This window comes from Citrus clementina, unplaced genomic scaffold (assembly GCF_000493195.1).
Source record: "Citrus clementina cultivar Clemenules unplaced genomic scaffold, Citrus_clementina_v1.0 scaffold_5, whole genome shotgun sequence".
NCBI lineage: Eukaryota > Viridiplantae > Streptophyta > Magnoliopsida > Sapindales > Rutaceae > Citrus > Citrus x clementina.
Window position 1 is genome coordinate 36,562,070 of NW_006262201.1, and position 22,526 is coordinate 36,584,595.

General features: G+C 32.9%; 1 protein-coding gene across 4 annotated transcripts; it reads right to left on the bottom strand.

The window, feature by feature from the left end:
* Window positions 1–2,167: 2,167 nt before the first annotated feature.
* On the bottom strand, window positions 2,168–7,448 carry LOC18041506 (uncharacterized WD repeat-containing protein C2A9.03). 4 transcript variants are annotated; one of them, XM_006433956.2, is made up of 9 exons: window positions 7,249–7,448; window positions 6,866–7,028; window positions 6,594–6,761; window positions 6,031–6,117; window positions 3,640–3,774; window positions 3,447–3,557; window positions 3,254–3,345; window positions 3,058–3,163; window positions 2,168–2,956 (listed from the first exon to the last, which is right to left on the bottom strand). In XM_006433956.2, exons 2-9 carry the CDS (start codon window positions 7,022–7,024, stop codon window positions 2,456–2,458), a joined length of 1,359 nt encoding a protein of 452 aa, XP_006434019.1. In that variant the 5' UTR covers window positions 7,025–7,028; window positions 7,249–7,448; the 3' UTR covers window positions 2,168–2,455. The 4 variants fall into 4 exon arrangements, with proteins under 4 accessions (XP_006434019.1, XP_024039024.1, XP_024039025.1 ...); XM_024183256.1 differs by having other exon boundaries at window positions 6,866–7,054; XM_024183257.1 differs by lacking the exons at window positions 6,594–6,761; window positions 6,866–7,028; window positions 7,249–7,448 and adding an exon at window positions 4,323–4,410.
* Between the last annotated feature and the right edge of the window lie 15,078 nt (window positions 7,449–22,526).

Genomic DNA, 22,526 nt, shown 5'->3' on the forward strand with positions numbered 1-22,526 from the left:
CAGCTTTTGAGTTGGGTTGGCCAAATAACATGACCCCCGTTCCCCAACCTTCGGAAGGCAATCACCACTTTTAATTGCAGAATTCAATTATTCTGTCAAAAATTATGTCCCCGCCGCGGGGGGGGGGGGGGGGGGGGGTTGGGATTTTGTGTGAAAGCATCACAAAATTGAGATGTATAACAGTACTGCTTTAAAAGTTCATAGCTCCGACCATTTCAGAACCTGGAACATCGGAATTCAGGTTGCGTTATAATTTATATTTTGGCTTCAAATTTAATAATGAGAATGTATATTGGGTAGCATCAAGTAGTAATTAGTATAAAGATTGTCCGTTAATAAAACTCCTGAATCTTGGCATACAATAATTATTATCATAAAGAATATATGAAAATATATTTTCCCATTTTAATTTCAAACTGTGGAGAAAAGCTGGAAGCTTAATGATAATGCCGATGGTAGGTGTGTGGGCGAGTGGTGAGGCAGCGGCAATGAATGATTGATTAATTGGACGGTCGCATTTGGGGAGTCTATGAAGTCTCCGCCGTCCCACTTGTTTGTTATTGTAGCTGGAGCCGCTGGCACTTTTGCAGGTTTGACTGTTTAAGCCCTTTGGCTCTTTGGGCTAAATCATTTTCAAATTGGGCCCAAATTCAACGAGTGGCGCTACTCGCACCTCTCTATTTCTCTTACAAAACCCCTCTTGTTTTGTATTTACAATTTTATCCTTTATATTAAGTAGCAAAAATTTATATAAATAAATCCGCCCACGTTTTTTATTTGGTCGTCTTCTCTAATGTGATGAAGTTTAGTTTGTATCAAATGCTTACTCTTTAACGATAGTTTAAAAGTGCTCGTGGCAGCCATGCGTATTTAATTCGGCCTGCAACTAATTAATAGGTGATGGACCACTCTTGTTGAGGTAAAATTTGGGACTGTGTAATTAGTTTAGGTGTGGTGCTATCGGCACCCCACCTGTCATAATTATCAAACGCTTTTTTTTTTTTTTTTTTAATAAAAAGTATTATATTTCATTTTAATTCCTAAAATAACCACCGCAATTATCCCCTTAATTAGTAAGGCTCTTTCTTTAATTTCACAATCAAACTCCTCAGATAAATCAAGTGTTTTAAATGGATGATGAACAAAAGCATTGATCTATTGTCATATTGCTGCAATATATATAAAATTTATTCTTCCATCCGATATTGTTTGTGTAGACAGTTCTCTCATAATCCATACATTGAGTTCATAATCTGCGAATACGCGTTGGAAGAAGATTGTGTGCTTTCTAGAGACTTATGCAAGTCGAGCGGATATCAATAATTGCAGTAGTCGGTGGGACATGTTGCAATTAATACATACCAAATTCCCCGGTCTACCATTTCCTAATCGCTACGGCAGACTTAATAAATTTCAACAAATCAGGAAATGCCGACATTTCTGAAAACCAATACTATTTCTTGCACATGTCCTGAGTTGACTTGACCCACTCACTCCCTTGCTTTCATTTCTTTTACCATCGAGAAAGACGATGCCGCAACGTAACACGTGACAACTCTTCTGTTCCACCAACGTTTTTTATTCAAGGGATTTATTCTTGTGGGGGACCCTCAGAAGCCAGATGCCTGCACTCTCAAGTCATCCTCGTAGATTATGAAAGCAACTATTGAAGATTCTTTCGCGGTAATACGAGTTGGGTGGAACTCAAAAAACCAGCTACGTAATTGCATATAAAGCAGATGAACATCATTTTCGGAATAGTATGATGATGTCGATTACGATGGAGCTATTACTGATAAGTGATAACTATCGTCAAACATCTCACTTCTCTTTTTACACGACTAATGCTGAACATTCTTTTTCTTTTTCTTTAAAACTGTTTTCCCTGGTGAACAGCCTACGCCTACGCCGCCTTGTAAAAGGAATTTGGTTGAAACTTTTTCTTTCCTTAAACATTTCTTTCCAAAGAAATTGTTCCGAGTGACAAATTAAAACAATAGATCATACACAAACTAAAGAAATTAAGACAAAATGTTGCTAAACTGAAAAATAACTTAATACTGTGTACACATCATTGCAATTTCACAATTATAGAAAAAAAATCTCTCATTTTATTTATAATATGGGAGAAGAATATTATAGCAAAACTAAGAAACTAAGGCAAATGTTTTCTGAACTGAAAAAGAACTTCATATTGTTTGATAAATGAATTAAACACATGCCATCTATAGATTATACAGCGTTCGCATGATATACAACACAGCGGCGACATTTATCACCTTCACAGAAATAAATTTCCTAAAGCCAAGACCTCTGTTGTAATTGCACCCTGCTTTCTATACTACAATTGGGAGGAAATAAGGCAAAACCCCAAATTTATAAAAACCTCACACACTTTTAAAAACAAAAAGTTCTACTGCATATACATATTTCCCAGGTCTTAAGGCTCATCCTATTAGAATATGGAGTCCAAATATTGGTTGTAATGCCTCCTGTTGAACTCCAATAAGCTTCCGTACGTGCGATCAGCGACACCAACAAATAGAGATTCTGTGTCTGGGCTAAAGGATATTCCGGCAATCTCCCCAAATAGATCAATCTCCTGGCACTTGACATATCCAGACTCTGTATCAAATACATGAACAAAGTCTGCTGGCTCAGCCATTGCCAGAAACCGGCCGTCGGAGGTGAACTTGAGAGCCCTAATGGCCCCCATATTTCCCTTCAACACAGTCAGGGATTGCGATAAGTTCCTTATGTCCCACAGCCTGCAAGTAGTGTCTTGGTTCCCAGAGGCTAAAATTCTTCCATCGGGGTGCCAGGCTGAAGCAAATGAGTAGTCCAAGTGTCCTTTAAGGTTCCCAGTGACTTTACCAGACTGAGCATCAGCTATCAAGCACTCTGTGCTGTCCCCAAGTACTGCAAGCAACTTCCCATCTGGACTAACAGAGGTATTCTGGAAAACCAACAAACAAGAATATATTGGTCCCATGCCAGTCAAGCAACTAACAATCAAGATCAAACTTCTATAAAGTATATCTCAGGCGGGGCACTCACATTCACAGACCAATCATATGAGAAGCGATTAAGGCAACTGAAATTTTCAGCGTCAAATATTCTAACTTTGGCATCATTGTTTGCTGCTATGACCCTCTTCGAGCCACTACACACAGAAGATATAATTACACTTCTTGCCAAACAAATATAGAGGGATAACAACAATTTCTAATAAAAGTAAGGCAGAGTTCCTTACTTAGGGCTCTGGAACACATCCACTGTATTGGTGATGGCATTATCATCTGTTGTTAAATTTGTGCAGAAAGCAACCCCAGGTTGATCTAAGTACTGGGCAAATATAAGAATATATTAAAAAATGTATGTAGAACTGGATGCAATTTAATGCTTTATTTTGAATTTGACATTTCCAATATCTTGCCATTTCTTACCTTGCAGATAAGCTCCCCATGAAAACCACCAGCCACCATCAGATTATCTTTAACTGCCATAGTGCTTATTTGCACTCTATTCAGAGACTGAGCTGACAAACCAGGGCGTTTCTGTAAACAGGAAATCAATTCAGACCATTTTTAACTTTAATCAAGCAGGCAAAGTTCACATCTTGGTCAACAAGCCACATACTATGGTGGGAACAATTGGCTTTGCCACGTTGAGCACTTCTTTGCCTCTACGGAGCAATGAAGACCAATGCATTAGAGAATAATTCTGCATCAGATACACATCATGCTTTGATGTTGCCCATAACAAATTCCTTAACTGCACAGAAGGACAGACAACAGCCAACAGGTCAAATCAGCAAACTTGTGCCAGAAAGACATACAAGTACAGATCTTCAAAACAAGTCTAAGAAGTTAAGGATCCATTAGGTGATCTTAAGTTTAATTACAGACTTACAGACCGACAACCCATGGAAAATCCAAGGATAGCAGTCTTCCAGCCATCAGGAATTAGAAAGAATTCAGATGCAAAATAAAACGCAACTCACTAGAAGAATTACCATCTTTAGTGTAATTAATGGCTAGATATCCTTTTATCACTGACTCATGAGTTTGTTTCAAAGACATACAAAATGCATCTTCAAACGTAAAATCACCAAATGCTTGACTAATTAAAAATGATAAAGCAGTGCATTGGGATCAGGACAAGAAAATGAGATAAGCAATAATGTGAGAAAATCCATCCAACAAATATAATAATAAAAAAAAGGGCAAATGTAGTTGCTCCCCATGAACAGTGCACATTCATTCTAAACTATAGGAATTGCTACAGAGTCCTCTAAATACTCAAATATTTTCCTATCATACCATATAAACAATGTATCCTTATGGCGCCGGCTGCTCAGATAAAACTCCCACCCTGCTTTATAAGCTGAAATAAGAGAAAATTGCAGTCCTAATGCCACATAGGGTTAAATTCATATAATTATATACAACAGTCAACTTCAAACAATATATTTAGCTGTAATCATCAGAATACAGAGATAATATCACAACACACAGAGATGAATTAAACCATCCATTAGATCAATAACTAGCAACAGAGCACTCAAAACAGACTGCAAGTCAAAAGTCCAAAATTTGAAGAGGTATGTAACACACTAGAAAACCAGATTCAGGAATTGAGCAATTTTCATGACCACCACCATTATATTTTCTTAAACCTAGTGTGGGATTCTAAAAATTCATGATATAGAGTAGACAATGACTAGTGTGCATTTCTCTGTGCAATGCATGCATGAGAACATGCTTTTGTTGAGCATCTTACATCGATGCATGTGCTCAGACAAATAAGTAAAGAATTTTCTTATCAAAGCTACTATTATCTAACTTTTTGCATCTAGAAGATATGTCAACATTAAAACATGGATAACTGTAAGAAGACATTTAATCCTCTTGTCTGTTCAAAATTGTACCTTTGGAAATAATTCGTCATCTAAATTTATTATAAAATTATCAAATGATAATGTAAGCATCTTTCATAACTCTGCACCAAAAGGATTGAGTGAATAAAAACCCGAACAAGATAGCTCAAGTGAGGCGCTTCTTTGGCATGTTTCTAGGAAAACAAAGTTCCAAAAACAGAAGAATACTCCAAAATGAGTAGTTAACAAAATCCGGTTTTGAGAATCCTGCAAACAGATTTAACCTGGTAGTAATGAATCCCACTAGGAGAGTTTAGTTAAACACAAATCTTAACAGGAAAAATAGAAGGTTTAAACAAACCAATTTGCAAAAACTACTGTTGAAAAATGATTTCATCATTTGAAGAAACATGGATACCAACACTAGTTCAGGGTAGATTGTATCACCAGTTATTAAATCTGCAAAAGGGACTGATGATGGCCACAGTAGACCACATATTGATCTGAAGTGGTGCTCAAAATCATTTTTGCTGTAGGTGAGTCAATTATCTCTCTTAAGTAATAATAAGAAATCGATTTCAACCTAAACATTCAAGCAAGATTCATACCTTCAATGAATGATTGATGCACAGAACAACAATCATATTTTATAATTTCGGTTAAGAATACTAATATATTGACAGGACCTGCAAAACTTATAAATCTATTATGATATGCATATAGCGCACTTCTGAATAATTATAAATTATAAAAGGTGACCAATTATGAAAACTGAAAGTAAGGCATGGAGTAAATATTTTTTCTTTTCTTTTATTTTATAAAAATGACTGTGACAACCAGTGCAAAGAACTTCTTACTCAACTCTTTCCCTAGTATAAATGAAAAGGAACATGCAAATCTTAATTGTTAGACTAGGATAACCAAAAGCTCATGGCTCAAATGAATTTTCAATGTTTTTTTTTTGAGAACTACAAATCTTGGCTCAGAAGGAACAATGCCAGAAACAATTTATGGTAAAGAAAATTGAATAAAAAAGGAAAACAAAAGACCAAACTTCAACATACATGGTTGTTTCCTCAATTCATTAAGTAACTAGTATGATGAGAAACGGCTAAACAATCAGAACGTTAGGAGAGATGATCAAAGTCTACCTGAAAATGCACAATTGTCGATTTGACAAGCCTTGTGTTAAACTGAAAGTCGTAGAAGGTTTTTCCCTTCTCTACTTCCAAGCAGTCCTGTCAACATAACAAGTTTAGCAACAATTCTGAAAGAAATATATGTTCTTGGACCCCAGACAAACTTTAACGGAAAAGCTTGTTTCCAATTGTTTTAATCTTTAAATCCATAGTAAAAAAAACAAAAGAGAGAGGCACAAAACTAGAAAAGGAGTTTTTTTTTTTTTTCTTTTTATTTCATATTTCCAAACTATGTAACAGAAAATTTGTTCTTCAAGATCCAAGCGTATCCAGAATCTAAAAGAAAAAAGTCGTGTTCAAATAGAACGACAATGATGTATAATAAAAATCTTTCCTCTCAGGAACATCAGCTTCTACAATTAATCTAAAAAAAGCTGGTTAAGAATCTCTTTTGGAATAAAAGAAAAAACATAACATAAAACTAGGGGCTGCTTACATAATAATCTTAAAGGCAATCAACAGATTAATTTAAAAAGCCAGTGAGAATAGTTCATTAGGAGATATCGAAGCTATACCTTCTCAATCTCTTCGCGGGGACGAGAAAGGTTCTCGTAATTCTTATACTGTTTCAATCTCGTCTCACGGTACTTATCTCTTGTAAAATTAAGCCTCTCCCAAGGGATTCCCTGTATATCTTTTCCATTTCTCGCTTCCAAAGCAGAGGTATCAGTCGTCGGATTACTCTGTACACGCCACAGCCTCAATCATCACTCACAGCGTCACAATGCTTCAATAAAAAAATTGCAAACCAAATCTCATGACACTAGTCATAGTTTAATAAACTTACCGCTTCAAAGTCATCTTCAAAGTCCGTGTCAACTCCGTCGAAATTGTTAGCTCTCGGAGACTCGACTTCGCCGAAAGGATCATCGTCAAAATCAGCAGCATCGTAGTAACCATCAACTACGTACTCAAGCTCATCGTTGTTAAAATGGAACTGAGCCATTATCCTGCAATTGCAATCAACGTTGTTCAGCTTAAAGAACAACGCATAGAATTGAAATGAACTGTCACCTTCAATGTAAAACATGTTTTCATCTTTTATATATTATTTAAAGGAAAAGTTACAAGCGTTTTTTTGGTAACCAAACATGAAACGTAAACATTTAAGTAACGAATGAGTTTCGAAAGACGAATTGGGGGGAAAAAGAACGAAGAACAAACTGATACCTCCGAATTGTGGCGGACACTTAGATCACAAGGAAGCACTGATTTTAGAGCAAAAGGAGGGAACAGAGAGCAGTGAAACAGTTTTATAGTCAATTTTCTCGGGAAACAAACGGAGAAAGTGTTTTGATGTGAAATACTAAAGCCAGTGAGAAGAATCTAGACCGAAAACAGGAGCTTTGCTAAACAGCTAAAAACGAAGGAGCTCGACGTTCCATTTATAGTGTTGAGTGCGGCAGGGGCCACAGGCCTTGTCTAAAGAGCAAGAGCTGTGGGGCCCACGAGACGGTTTGGTTTCCCACAAACGGAGCGCCCCCGTCATATAAAAAATTGAGATGTGGAATCCGTGTGCCAATGGGCTCCACACCAAGTTTTACTTTTACCGATAACTACCGGTTGTCAGTTTTGATTAGAGGGGATTCTTTGCGTTGGTGAGGTGGCGATATATAGCAACTATTAATTACTTGTTGGGATCCCCATTTTCCCAATTTTGGGCACGTAATTACCGGTTTTTATTTTTTTTCCTAAATTAGTGCCAAAACTTAACCAATGCGTGTTTGCTTTGGGTACTCTCATGATGCTCCTTTTGTGTGATTGTATCAACATTAAGTTCGAGATTTGTTTGCTTTGGGTACTTTCACGTTGCTCCTTTTGTGTGACTGCATCAACATTAAGTTTGAGATTTCTTCTACACTAAGTAAAGAAAAAAAAATCTTGCGAATGATTTTATTTGTGATTTAAAGTTATACACTCATTTGAAAGGTAATTATGCACTAAAGATAAGGATTATCATATAAGATTATGAATTAATAGAAATCAATTGTGCATATCATGTGTAATAAAGTTCTTCATAACTATTTTTTTTATTGGTGTGTGCGGAAATTATAAGATTTAGAACAATATTTTTATCATGATATTGTCATTCTTGAACATATTTTCAACTTAAATGATTTTGTAGTTATTCAAGAAAATTATAATCATTTTCCGAAAGTCAATAAAAATCAATAATCTATGAACATTGAATATCTTTATAAGTATTATCAATTCATTATGGATAAATTTTCAAAGGTTAAAGTTAAAAGTGATAATTTAGGTCATGATATTAGAAGGCAACATGATTACGTAACGAAATTAATAAACACGTGTTGATATAAAATATCGGTTTGTCTCAAATCAAAATTATCTGTATAATAATCTTATCGTATTCGTGTCGAAATCTTCAACACATATTCGTTTTTAAATTATATCGTGTTGTATTATACACATATTTACTCTGCATCAAAACATCTATGAAAGGGATTTCATTGTTTTCTGTTTAAAAATATTAAAGATATATTAGTTTTATTCTACTCTAAATGTTCTTCAACATTGTTAACGAACATATTCTACACTAAATTGTTTTTTTCCCAATATTGTTAACGAACGTTAATTATGATCATCATCATTCACGACAAGTTCAAATGAATCAAATATGTTTAACATTTTTTTTGGGGAAGTAATAAGTTTAACATGTTTTAAAAGGTGAAAATTACAAGTTAAATGTGTAAAATCAGAAAAAAACGTGCTGTCCTTTTAACCCGATCACCTGAAGGACATTTCTGTAAAACTAGTTCTCGTAAACTGTGAAGTCAATAACCGCCACAATTTGACTACCGGTCGGATCATCCGCGGACGCGTCGTACAAACAATAAAAATGGGTAGACCTGACAGCTGTCAGTTAACAACTAACGCACCCCCCAAAACGTCTTATTGAATGTAATAAAACATAATTTACAATAAAGTAATAATGTTAGATGGGGCAAGACAGCTACCAAGCGAAATTGAAGTTGAGTCCACCAGTAACGATTTGAATCCACGTGGTTGGTTCATGGCACGAGTTGAGAATCATGGCAAGCTCTGTTTCGACCACGTGGATTAAGGCAGATGACGAGTCATTAATCTAGTGTTACCTCGATTTTCCCGTAATTGACGGCGTTAAAGTCAAACAATACCGTTAATTTAACCATGGTTAGTTGAATATATTATTATTAATGGTGGTTTGTTGGCGAATGGTTATCGTCAACCGGCTTTAGTCCTAATTTCGGTTTAGGGTCGGTTAAAAGGGACCCATGGGATGCGTTTTTTTATTTATTACATTGATATTTATATATTTTTGATTATATTGATATTATAATGATTATTGCCGTTCATTACACTACCGTTTATATTTACAATCAAATTATTATTGAAATTAATTTACTTTATTCTTATAAATTTCTGTTATTTCTATTGAATTATTTTATAATTGAAGAAGAAAATTAACTCTTACAATTATTGTCTGTTTTTGGTTTTTGGGCGGGTCCCTTTCGGAGTTTGCAGTATTGCACTTTCAGGTTGAGCTTCAGTAGTTCTTCCTGCTACGGACGAACCTGGCTTGGGCAATGAAATAAGGGCGTGTTTGGATGTTGGTATTAGGAGGCAGTTTCCTTAGTCTTAATCCTTAAGCAACAAGGCACTTGCCACGTTTTGACAAATACGGTTACCTCTTAATTTTGAAGAAAGTACTTCTGGCCTGGTTCACTGTGCCAGGCCATGCAATTGGGAAGTGTCTGTTTTAAAAAATTTCTTTGCTATTTCTTGAAAAAAAAAATCTCAAATGTAATAAAGTAACATCCTTAACTAATAATATGATAATAGTTCAGTTGATTTAGCCCTAAAATGGGGGAAAAAAAGAAAAAAGAAAAAAGAAATTACGGCAAAAGATGTAATAATAATAATAATAATAAGGGTTCCTCTATGATGCTGTAAATTTTTTTACAACATCAATAATGTATTAATTATGAACCATTAGATCTAATCAATGGTATACAATATTTGTACTAAAAAATAATTTAAAAATAATGGTAACCGTTCAAGTGGATAGATAATTTTTGTAAAATAATTGTGACCACCCTTAGAGTTTGAAACAATTTCATTTAAATAGTATATTTTATTTAAAATTACTTTTCAGCCCTCCTTTAAATTTGTAATATGATAATTTCTTTTAAATAAATCTTCCAAAATCAGTTACCATTAAGTATAAAATATAATATCAAGTAGGCTATTTAACACAAAGTCTTGTAATAATTTGTATTGTATGAATTTAATTACAAACCACTAATACCTAAACAATAATGATAATAGAAAGCATTGCAATAAACGATTTTATATGTGTTTTATTAATAATACTATATGAGTCATAACAAATGAGAAATATTTTATTCACCAATTATTATTGAAAAATATATATGTCTATATAACTATAGAGTGAGAAATATTTTGATTTAAATTTTTATCAAAAAATTAAACTATTTATTTCATACAATTCAATGGTGGATGATATAACATTATGAAATGGTGCTTTGACTTTCAATATCAACCATTAAATTATGAGATATTAGTGGTCCAAATATTGCCCCAAAATTTTAAGTAAAAGTATCACAAACCATATCTTTATAATGGGAATTTAAAAACATACAATGATTTTTTTCCTCATTTGGTCCAATAAATATTATATGATGTAATATTTATTTATTGTCCCTATTAATTATCATAATAAAAGTAATGACGCTTCGTAGCATATAAATTTTATAATTACTATCAAAGAATAACAATAAAATAATCTTTCATGATTTATAAACTAAAGTTAATTAGGAATATGTGTTAGATTTAACTTTTATGAAATTAACAAAGTGACATTTGAAAATAAAATGAAAACAAGCTTGTGAAAGTTAAATTTATAAGGCTGAGATAATTTCCTACCATGTCAATAAAAATCTAAAAATATAAATGATTTTCTTTCACTTTTGTTCCCACGTAAATATTATTGAAGGCAATATTTTATTTATTGTCACTATTAACTATCATAACAAAAGTAATGACTCGTCATAACATAAAATTTTATAATTACAATAAAACGATATCAATAAAATAATCTTTCACGATTCATAAACTAAAGCTCATTAGGAATATATATTCAATTTAACTTTTATGAAATTAACAAAGTGATATTTGAAAATAAAATGAAAATATATAAGCTTATAAAACTTAAAACTCCTAACATGTAAGGATATTAACTATGAGATAAATATAAAGTTAAGAAAATAAGTATGTTAAATGGGTATTAAAAATAATACATACTTCATGATCAATTATATAATGACCCATAGTATTATATAAAATAATGAGTATTTTAATATACGATATTAAATTTTATTAAAACATGTGTGATCAAGTAATTTTTATGTTGCAAGCAATCTCAACAATGAGTTTATTGATGTAACTATGACATTTACTTAAGTATATGTACTTAGTTGTGTTATTTATTAGTGTTATATCATATATAAATTTTGTAATTGCAACTTATTTATTTGATTTGTGTTAAATAACCTACCATTATATTTTATACTTAATGGAAATAGATTTTGGAAGATTTATTTAAAAAAGATTATAACATTTCAAATTTAAAGGGGGATTGAAAAATAATTTTAAATAAAATATGCTATTTAAGTGAAATTGTTTCAAACTCTAAGGGTGGTCATAGTTATTTTACAAACTTCTCCACCCCTTACACGATTGTTAACCGTTTACCATTATTTTTTATTTTTATTTTTGCCTACAAATATTGTATACCATTGATTAAATCCAATGGTGCACAATTAAAAACATTATTAATGCTGTAAAAAAATTACAGCATCATAGAGGAACCCTAATAATAATAATAATAAGGGTAAAAATCTATTTAGTCCATGTATTTTAATATTAGTATTCATTTAGTCCTTATATTTTAAAAAAATACCTTGAAACATCTCAGCCGTTAAAATATTGATACCCTACCCTTACTTTTTATTTTTTTTCTTACTTTTACAATTTTATTTTTTTATAATAATAATAATAATAAGAGTAGTGTGTTATCTGTTTTCTTAAATTTTACATATTTTATTCACATGTGATCAACGCTATAGATGACTAAATGACGCCTTACATACATAGTACTTAGGCAGATGCTTGATCTTTTGAGATTTGAATGATGAAAATCTAACATGAAAATTCATAAAAGAGAGAGAAATTACAATGAAAGACAAATTACCAAAAAAAAAAAAAAAAGGACAACGTCAAACGACTTTAATGATTTAAATAAAAGGGGTAACAAAATTATAGCTAAAATCATACCGGCATAATTTGCAAATCCGATCACTGATCACGTGAATTGGGGGAAAAAAAAAAAACAGGCAAACGGTATCTACTTTAGCATTTAACGCCGAAAAATGTTGAACAATGTTAATATGCATTAAAATTTAAAACCACTTCCGAAGGCAGATTCGGGTATAGACAAGTAGGGAGCGCTAACTTTTAACTTTTTGCTTTAGCAGGACAATTTAATTTCGTGTTCATTTGTTTTATGCATGAACAAAACAGGAGACGGAGAGGAGATGTCCGCTGCCCGCATGACTCGGTTCTCCTTTGTTCTTATTCCGATTTCGTTTTTATTGAAACCGACAAACTCCTGGTCCCCGCCGCTTATCTGGGCTTGGCCATTTACGTAGTTGCATCTATATGAATCTCATTTGCTGAAGCTGGAAAAGAAAAGATCGAAAAATAAAATAAATAAATAAGCCAAACCGTTCAAATTATAAATACGATAAAATAAATAAATGCGACCCGAAAATTATCGCGAGACCCATTTCACTTGTGGCAACATTGACGACGTACGTTGCGTTGTTGATCCATCACATGTGCTGTCACAGGGTTGTCCAAATATTGCATGGGTTATTAATTTTGTTGCTAGATATTTCATATTTGTGTTGTTAATTTCTCGAGTCGATGTTGTGTTTCTATTTTCTAAGCTTGCATGTGGCAAGCTAGCTCACTTCATTACACGGATTTTTCTCAGCTTTGTCCCAGCCACCGTTTTGTAAAATATCTTAAAAGCAACTCCAAAAGATTGTCCCAGCGTTGTGTTATGGCACATGACTTGTTTATATATGTAGTTTTGATTCAGCTCTCGCGATCTTCCTTTTGATTGTATTGATTAATCAACTTCATTTTTATCAAATTCTCTCCCGTCGCTTTTAAAATTATATAACTTTCTTTTCTTTTTTCGTGGGCGGGTATAATACAAATTATCTTTTAAAAAGAAGAACAACTTTACCAGAAGATACCCATAGAATAAATATTGGATGTGTTATTCTTGTCGCACATGTGAAAATTAAGTGTAAGCACACACGTGGCGGTGGGGCACAATGAAAAGCCAAAAGGTTCTAAAATCAACCGCCCCGGACATTATTATAAATTAATTAGCTACAAAAAAATCTCCCTCTTGATGGATGAGGATATGCATTTGCTTTTCTTCTGGAGTTATCCGATATTAATTAAAGTAAAAAACTTAATTAAAAGCCTTAATCTTTCATCATAACGATGGCTTGGCCGCAGACCTGTAGGCTGTAGCCGGTACCAGGTTCCCTATTGTTGTTTAAGTTGCACTATTTCTGAGCTTTGCTCCCGAAAGTTTGTCTGTTCTTGCATATTATGCTTGGCTTTCCATTGCACGAGGAGCCTTTTTAATTATGACCTTTATAATTTATTTATTATGATATCTTTTATGTTAAATTTTTTGTTGAATGTGCAGGGGAAAATGTCTGCCATATCGAATACTATATTATTCATGCTTTCTATATTCAAATGTCACCTCCATTGTTTAGTTAATTTAATCATTAATTATGATTATATATCAACCACGCATGCTTTTAGCTCCTAAGCCACTACTACAAATTAAAGTGAAAGTTTATTGATTAACTAATCGTTTTTAGCATAAATATCATGAAAGCAAAACGTATTAAGCAAGTTCAAAGTGGCCAGAAGCATCAATCCTAGACCCTAGTCCCTGCACCCGCGCCCACCAAATAATTAAAAGCTAAAAAATTAACTCGTATAACCAAAACGCTTTAATCCAAAGAATACAAACAATGAGTTAAGCAAAGCATGCAGCAGTACTTGCACTGTTTAAATATGATAATAATGGCTCAACCAAAATCCTAGTTTTTGGGGATTTCAATCTTCTAAACAACGTTTTGGGATATTTAATTACTAAAAGACAAGCTTGATTCTGAAGAAGAATATAATAATGATCATCTTTAATATTATTACTAAAGGAATCACAAGGATTAATATTCCTCCTGGATTGGGCTCCAAGGAAGGGATTATTATATATTATTATTCTTTTAAAAACAAAGATTATCATACTCAAAAAGAGCAATTATTGGTCTATACAAATCAAATTTTATTGGGACAAAGGGTTTTGATTTAAAAAAAGAAAAAAAAAGAAAATCAGATTTCCTCGCCCGATATTTCAAAACGCATTGTGGGCAACAGCATTTTTTTTCCTTTTTTATTGTATAATTTTTAATTTTTATTTTACTTAAAAAATCCCTTCCAGTTGAAAAGCTAATTAAATATTTTTCGTGTCAGTAGCCAATAGGTAAGAGGGGAAGGAGAAGGAAAAGGTCAAAAAGGTGAAAGGCATCAGGAATGAATGGATGGAACAATTTATGCCTTCTTGGCTAATGCCTAATCAAGTCGGCAACTCTTGCGAAGGGGATAAAAAGAAGACAAGTATAATCAAAGGGCCTTTCTTTTTCATGCTTTGGAATTTCCTTTACTTGGACTTGCATTTTAAAAAAGAAAAAAAAAGACTGGCTTTTTAAATATCGCCGTTGTTTTCTTGACTGTATACTTCATGTACCAAGGCATTTCCAGCTATGAGGATTGTGATATTTAGTATAGTCCAGAATCTCTCCTCACTTTTCATCGTGATTAAATTTCTCCAACTTTGAATGGCGACGTTAAGAATCTTTTTATATTTTTTTTTCCCCAGCGAGGATTCTAAAATAAAAGCAACAAACTTATACCAAAAAAAAAAAAAAGGTCAGAACACAAAATAATAAATTTGAGTAGACTAGAAATATAACAGTTTACTTATTCTGCTTCTTCCTCATTCATTTCAAACTTTCAATCAAAATCTTTTTCAAGAAACACTTCCAAAATTATTATCATCATCGACAATTTCAATTTTTTTAAATACCCTTTATCTTTTGTTTTGTTTTTTTTTTTCCAGTTTTACATTCATTCATAGCTAGCTGCAAGAGAATACAATTATTGAGGACTCTAACGAGATAAGATAAGGCTGTAATGCATTTCACAAAATAAGAGGAGGGGGGGATTTCACATCTTTTCTACTTGCTGACCACCAAATTAAAAAGTGGGCGAGTTAAAAAAATGGGCGGATGCTAAAAAAGGACCGCTAAGAGTTGTTTGATATTGAGGTTAGGCAGTATTAAAGTGTTGGTAAACACTAGTTACTTTAGTTTGTAAGTTATGTTGATATAATTTATCACTTATATAATAGAAAATCTATTATATATTTAATATTTTGTCAAAATTATTATTTAAATTTTATATTTACTATATATTATTAATTTTTATTTTATAATTATATATTTTTTTCACTATAACTTAAAAATTATAATATCTCAATCTAAAACGTGGCCTAAATAACTAATTGATTGACGGATAGATTATTTTTTATTTTATTAATTTTTTGAGATGGTCGCGTATGATTGAATTTCGGGTAAGGTGCAGCCAAATTTAATGGAATCCTATTGGTTCCTTTATTTAATTGGCGGGCCAGTGCCATTCTTTCACCTTACTTCGGAAGGCCTAGCATGCACCCATTTCAGTGGCTAGATTTTACATTTCCATCAATCTTGATCATCCAGTTCTTAATTAGGATATTAAAAGGAAAAAAAAAGATAATAAACATCAAAATTCTTAACGACTAGTCGAATATCAACTCTTTAGCTCCATGAGCAATCTTAAAGAGCATGGCTGATGTATCAATTTATTGATTTTGTATTGGGATAATGAAATTTAGATTCATGCTGCTAAGGATTTGGTCTAGCATTTCTCAAGGTGCGGCGTGTGATGTGATATTAATATAAATTGTCGCATGTGTCAATGATGACATGTTTTATAATTGTATTAATACACGATGATTTTATGAGTACAACATGTATGCCTGATCAAGTGAAATGTAAAATAGTATCCCAACTTTATAATAGCAGCATTTTTCTTATCAACAATAAATAATAATACAAAAGATAAAAAGAGGATCCCAATTTGTAATATGATGCTCTCTCTCTCTCTCTTTCTCTCATTTTTTTTTTCCTTCTAATAACCATAATACAAGGGTTAAAAACTTATTATATTGTGTCGTGATAATTATAAAAGATGGAAAACAGTAATCAACATATAGTACACTTAATTTGGTATTTTTTTTTAATTACATAAAATTATTGCTCATACTACAACTCATATTACATGAGACTATAATTGATATTTACAAAATACTATTCGAGGGATATATATTCCACTTACACTTGGTAAGAGAGGAAACTGCCTCCACTTGATTATAGATTATAATTAAGGAAGACGATTGTGGGGGATCAAATTGCTGCCCTCACATTTGGAGGGCAGCAGCCCTAACCACCTAGCCAAAGGCCGAGTAGCTTTGATTTGGTCTTAAAATTATTAACTTTGCAAGTCTATATTGATACTAAAACATAAAATTAATCAAGTCTTTAATTTTACTTGCGTGTATTTTGTTTAAGAGAAGCTTAAGTCATAATGATCATGAGTAGAAAGTTTTAGATCCACTGGCTCACAAACTATTCAACTATCGACACTAGCAATATTCATGAAACAATTTTGACGGGCCACACAATTTCTTCAGGTTCTCATTCTCGGCCTTATCAAGTGACCCACGCGCACTCGACTTGCCAAAATGACGGAGGTCAAGTGCCCTTCCTAAGAAGAGAAGTTAGTTCATAAAATTAAAAGTTTTCAGACTAAAAAATTATACAAAAAATTAAATTATGAAACCTTCAACATAACGCACTATCTGTCTACCCACATGTCTCAAAAGCAGCCTCATGTCCTAATACAAAAAAAAAAAAAAAAGAACAAAACAAGGTTATACAACTAATAATCTATGCATGATCCAATATAAGAATCCTAATTAAATGTCAAAATGAATAAATAAAATCACTATTAAATGTCAAGTATGATAGTGAATTTACAAAATTTGGCTATCAAAACAAAAAAATACAGTAAATTAACCCAGGAACCGTAAAAATAAAAAGTCAAAAAACAGTAGGAAATAAAACCCAAAAACAACAGAAAATGAAACCAGAGACAACAAAAAATGAACCCAAAAAAGCAGCCAATGAAAACAAAAAATTACAGCCAATTAACTCAGAAACAGTAGGGCAAAAAAGGCCAAACAATAGAAGGAAATAAAAAATGCAAAGAACCTAAAGACCTTTCAATTTGCAGTTTCATTAAATTCCTGCTGATCAAATGGCCAAATCAATTTAAAAACTAAATGAATGGCTTTTTGGGAGGAATTGGCTGGCCTTTATGGTGTTTGTAGTCTTAATTGGTGTGTCAGTGGAGATTTTCATTTAATTAGATTCCCCTCTGAGAAATCAAATGGGGGTAGAGAGGCTAATAGTATGAAGATGTTCAATGAATTCATTAGAGAATCTGAATTGACAGATCCATAGCTAATCAATGCCTCTTTTACTTGGTCAAATTTAAGGGAGGAGGCTGTGTGTTGTAGGCTGGACATATTTAAGACATGTTTAAACTAAACATCTAAGTAGTCATATACTTAGATGTTCACTTTCAAGACGTTGTAATGTACTGCAACTACCAAATTCTACTAATTTCAAAGTGCACATATATGAACTCATAAGTAGACATATAAACACACAAATTATAGAGATATATAACTATACATTACATAAAATATATACATATATAAGTACATATACATATAAAATTAATAATATAATTGTTGTTAGATGTAAAAGTAATAATCTAATGGATGATGTTACTAACACCAAGGTGAGAGACACTATCAAATGATAGTGGTGAATCTATCAAATAGGCCACTACCACTCAGTCAATCTCACGCTATATGCAGTAAACGTCCAAGTACACATGTATTTTTGTGAGCTTAAAAGTTTACCACTTCTAAGTTTAAGCATGTTTAAACTAAACACCTAAGTAGTCATATACTTAGATGTTCACTTTTAAAGCGTTGTAATGTATTGCAATTATCAAATTCTACTCATTTTAAAGTGCACATATATGCACTCATAAGCAGACATATAAACATACAAATTATTGAGATATACGAGTATATATTACATATAGTTATAAATATATACGGATGTGAAAGCAATAATCTAATGGATGACGTTACTAACATCAAGGTGAGCAACACAGTCAAGTTACCATAACAAATCTATGAAATAGGCACATACCACTCTTCATCTCACACTACATGTAGTTAAAGAATATGTGTTGACATATACATAAAGTAAACATTCAAGTACATATACATCAAGTGGAGATCCGTACGTAACACATAAAAAACACAAAATTATTTACCTATCACAATTGTCACTTTCTCTATTATTCAATTTTCTATACAGATACGCATATGTCAGCTCTTCTCTCTAACCTCCTCCCACTATCTCTCCTGATCAGGAAGCTCACGCCAACATACAATTTAAACATAACAATTATGTATTGAACAATTAGAAGTGAAAATAAAGAGATAAACGAAAAACTGATGAATTAAATTAAAAAATTCAATAATCAAGGCATAATCATAGAGAGCTGTCACGCATAAAATTTAAAGCAATAAATATTACCTGTCACACGTAAAATATTCTTAACAAATGTCATCATACTAGCCTTCACGTGGACGACATAAGGTTCAACGAGTAATTTACCATATCGTGCATCTTCTAGAGTAAACAACTTGCCCAGTTGTGTGGTATAAGTCTCATCACCATAGCCGATGATGACCCCTGCCATGTGACTCGCCAAGTTAAGGACCTTCACAAATTGTTGCTGCATGTCGGTGCCGCTCCAGAAACCCGCATCATCCCTCTTATGATCTTCTGGTTAGAAGACTTGTTCTTCACAGTTGCTCTAGCGTGCCGCAACCAAAATGGAGCCGGAGGTGGGAATGACAGAGAGACAACTACCGCCATTGGTTTCTGCCCGGTCTCTCTAACGATATACTCCAACTCCGAGTTTAAGATAGCAGGATCCTCAGTTGCATCCATTCTAGTGAGCGGAGTGATAAATTATTGAAGATTGACTCGATTGTCCTTCACTTCACGCTCCATTGATGCATATGAAGCATTCAACATGGAAAAACCCCACCCCTTACTTCTAGTGTCAACGCACCAAATTGGTGGGACTGTACCGCCCTCCGATTCTACTCTGATCTTGTACTTCCAGATGTCTTGAAATGACCTCCCCTCAAGCCTTGAACCATAATGCTTAAGGCTCTCAGCGACCTGCACCAACCTACCAAACAAAAAAAAATTAAAGTTAAAAAATATCATTTGCAATAGAATAGTACACCAACCAGTTCGAATTAGATTCACTCACTTAATAATGCTCGGGTCATCAAGATCAGTCTCGTCTTCATGAAACAATTTTGACGGGTCACACAATTTCTCCAGGTTCTCATTCTCGGCCTTATCAAGTGACCCACGCGCACTCGACCTGTCAAAATGACGGAGGCCAAGTGCCTCTCCTAAGGGGGGAAGTTAGTTCATAAAATTAAAAGTTTTAAGAATAAAAAATTATACAAAAAATTAAATTATTAAACCTTCAACATGGCGCACTATCTGTCTACCCACATGTCTCAAAAGCAGCCTTATGTCCTAATACCGACAAAAACAAGAACAAAACAAGGTTATACAACTAATAATCTATGCATGATCCAATATAAGAATCTGAATCAAATGTCAAAATGAATAAATAAAATCACTATTAAATGTCAAGTATGATAGTGAATTTACAAAATTTGGCTATCAAAACCAAAAAATATAGTAAATTAACCTAGAAACTGCAAAAATGTAAAGTAAAAAAACAGCAAGAAATAAAATAAAAAAATAGCAGAAAATGAAACCGGAGACAACAAAAAAAGAACCCAAAAATAACAATCTAATGGATGATGTTACTAACGTTAAGGTGAGAGACACTGTCAAATGATAGTGGTGAATCTATCAAATAGGCAACTACCACTCAGTCAATCCCACGCTATATGCAGTAAAAGTCCAAGTACACATGTATTTTTGTGAACTTAGAAGTTTACCACTTCTAAGTTTACGGCATGTTTAAACTAAACACCTAAGTAGTCATATGATCTTCTGGTTGGAAGGCTTGTTCTTCACAGTTGCTCTAGCGTGCCGCAACCAAAATGGAGCCGGAGGTGAGAATGACAGAAAGACAACTACCGCCATTGGTTTCTGCCCGGTCTCTCTAACGATATACTCCAACTCCGAGTTTAAGATAGTAGGATCCTCAGTTGCATCCATTCCAGTGAGCGGAGTGATAAATTATTGAAGATTGACTCGATTGTCCTTCATTTCACGCTCCATTGATGCATATGAAGCATTCAACATGGAAAAACCCCACCCCTTACTTCTAGTGTCAACGCACCAAATTGGTGGGACTGTACCGCCCTCCGATTCTACTCTGATCTTGTACTTCCAGATATCTTGAAATGACCTCCCCTCAAGCCTTGAACCATAATGCTTAAGACTCTCAGCGACCTGCACCAACCTACCAAAAAAAAAATTAAAGTTAAAAAAATCAGTTGCAACAGAATAATACATCAACCAGTTCGAATTAGATTCACTCACTTAATAATGCTCGGGTCATCAAGTCATTGGGGGAGTTACTATAAATACACCCATTGAAACTCTTAGCATCATGAGGCTTTTTTTGCAACCGTTAATTGACTCCATAAATTGTATTACATAAAAGAAATAGTAGGGACTTGTGACTTTAATTGCTCCCTCAAAGTCGTTTCCTTATGATTGACAATTCACAAAAAGAATGTAATAAATAAATAAATAAATGTTTAACTCGCATATACATATAAATATGTGAATACGTCAAATTGTTTAAAGTTCTCCATCAATCTTCTCTTTATATTGTTAAAAAAATATAATCATCTATTTAAAAAATATAATTATATTTATGATTATAATAATTATAATTATAATTCATTTAATAATTATTATATTTTTTAATTAAATAGAGGTTATTTTGGGAATTTAAAATTATAGGGGGCAAATTCGTACTCTAGGGTTTCAATAAAATAAAATTGAGTGTAAGGGGTTACACGAAATTTTACAATGCAAAAAATTTTACAATATTCATGAAAAATTATAAATAACATAGAGTAAAAGGAGCTGAACAAAATCTTACAGTCAAGCCGTAAATTACATTCAACGTAACTTCGGCAGACCATATATATATATTAAATATGAGATTGACAAAAAAAATCAGAAAAAATTGCAAAAAAATCAAAAGATATAGATCATCAGGAGGATAGTGACATTGTTATTTATTCAATCGGATAAAGAGATAAGCAAAGACTACCATCTACAATGTGAACTCAAGGGTCAATTTGTCAGCTTCTTACTTTACTTTGAATATATAAAATCATCTTCCAAAGTCCACATTATCTCAAAAATTAATGTCGAAATAGTAGCTTATGGTTGGTCTACCGGCTAGTAGCAAATCATGAGGGAAGATTTCACCACACAAAACACCCAGATTTTGCCATCACATATACTATAATTAAAAGATAATAATAATAAAAACATACATTGAGTTATATTATGAAAAACTATGAATAATTATACTCGTTCATAAAACGTGAGAAATAAATACGTTAAATTTCTCCCCATCTGTAATAATGTTAACAAAATTTAAAAATCTCAGGACACTTTACCCGTTAAATCTTAAAAAAAAGTGTATTTTCAAATTTTTTTCTTTTCTATTACACCCTAACAGTCAAACCCATCCCATCCCATGTGCAAACACAAATTTAAAATTTCATCCTCCGAGACTGATGTGATTAGAAATCAATCGTTTGAATGAAATTCGGAATTTGGATCGATATGTCCTATTTTGATGTAAAAGTTGGGAATCTGCTAATAATTCCAATATGAATTCATAATCCAAATATAACATCAGTGGCAGTTTGAAGGGCAGTTGCACGTGTCTAACGACAATTCTTTCTTCGGAAAGCAAAATGAAAGTGATTTTTCTTGTAGGAAAAGGAATTAATATTAATTCAACCCAAACAAACCTACTGCCCAATC

What these genes read in the sequence shown, in the direction of transcription:
- LOC18041506 (XM_006433956.2), bottom strand. Translation starts at nt 7,024, where the DNA reads ATGGCTCAGTTCCATTTTAACAACGATGAGCTTGAGTACGTAGTTGAT. An exon ending in TTGAAGATGACTTTGAAGCG is followed by an intron (nt 6,762 to 6,865) that starts GTAAGTTTATTA and finishes TGGCGTGTACAG; the next exon opens with AGTAATCCGACGACTGATAC. An exon ending in ATGGGGAGCTTATCTGCAAG is followed by an intron (nt 3,346 to 3,446) that starts GTAAGAAATGGC and finishes ATATTTGCCCAG; the next exon opens with TACTTAGATCAACCTGGGGT.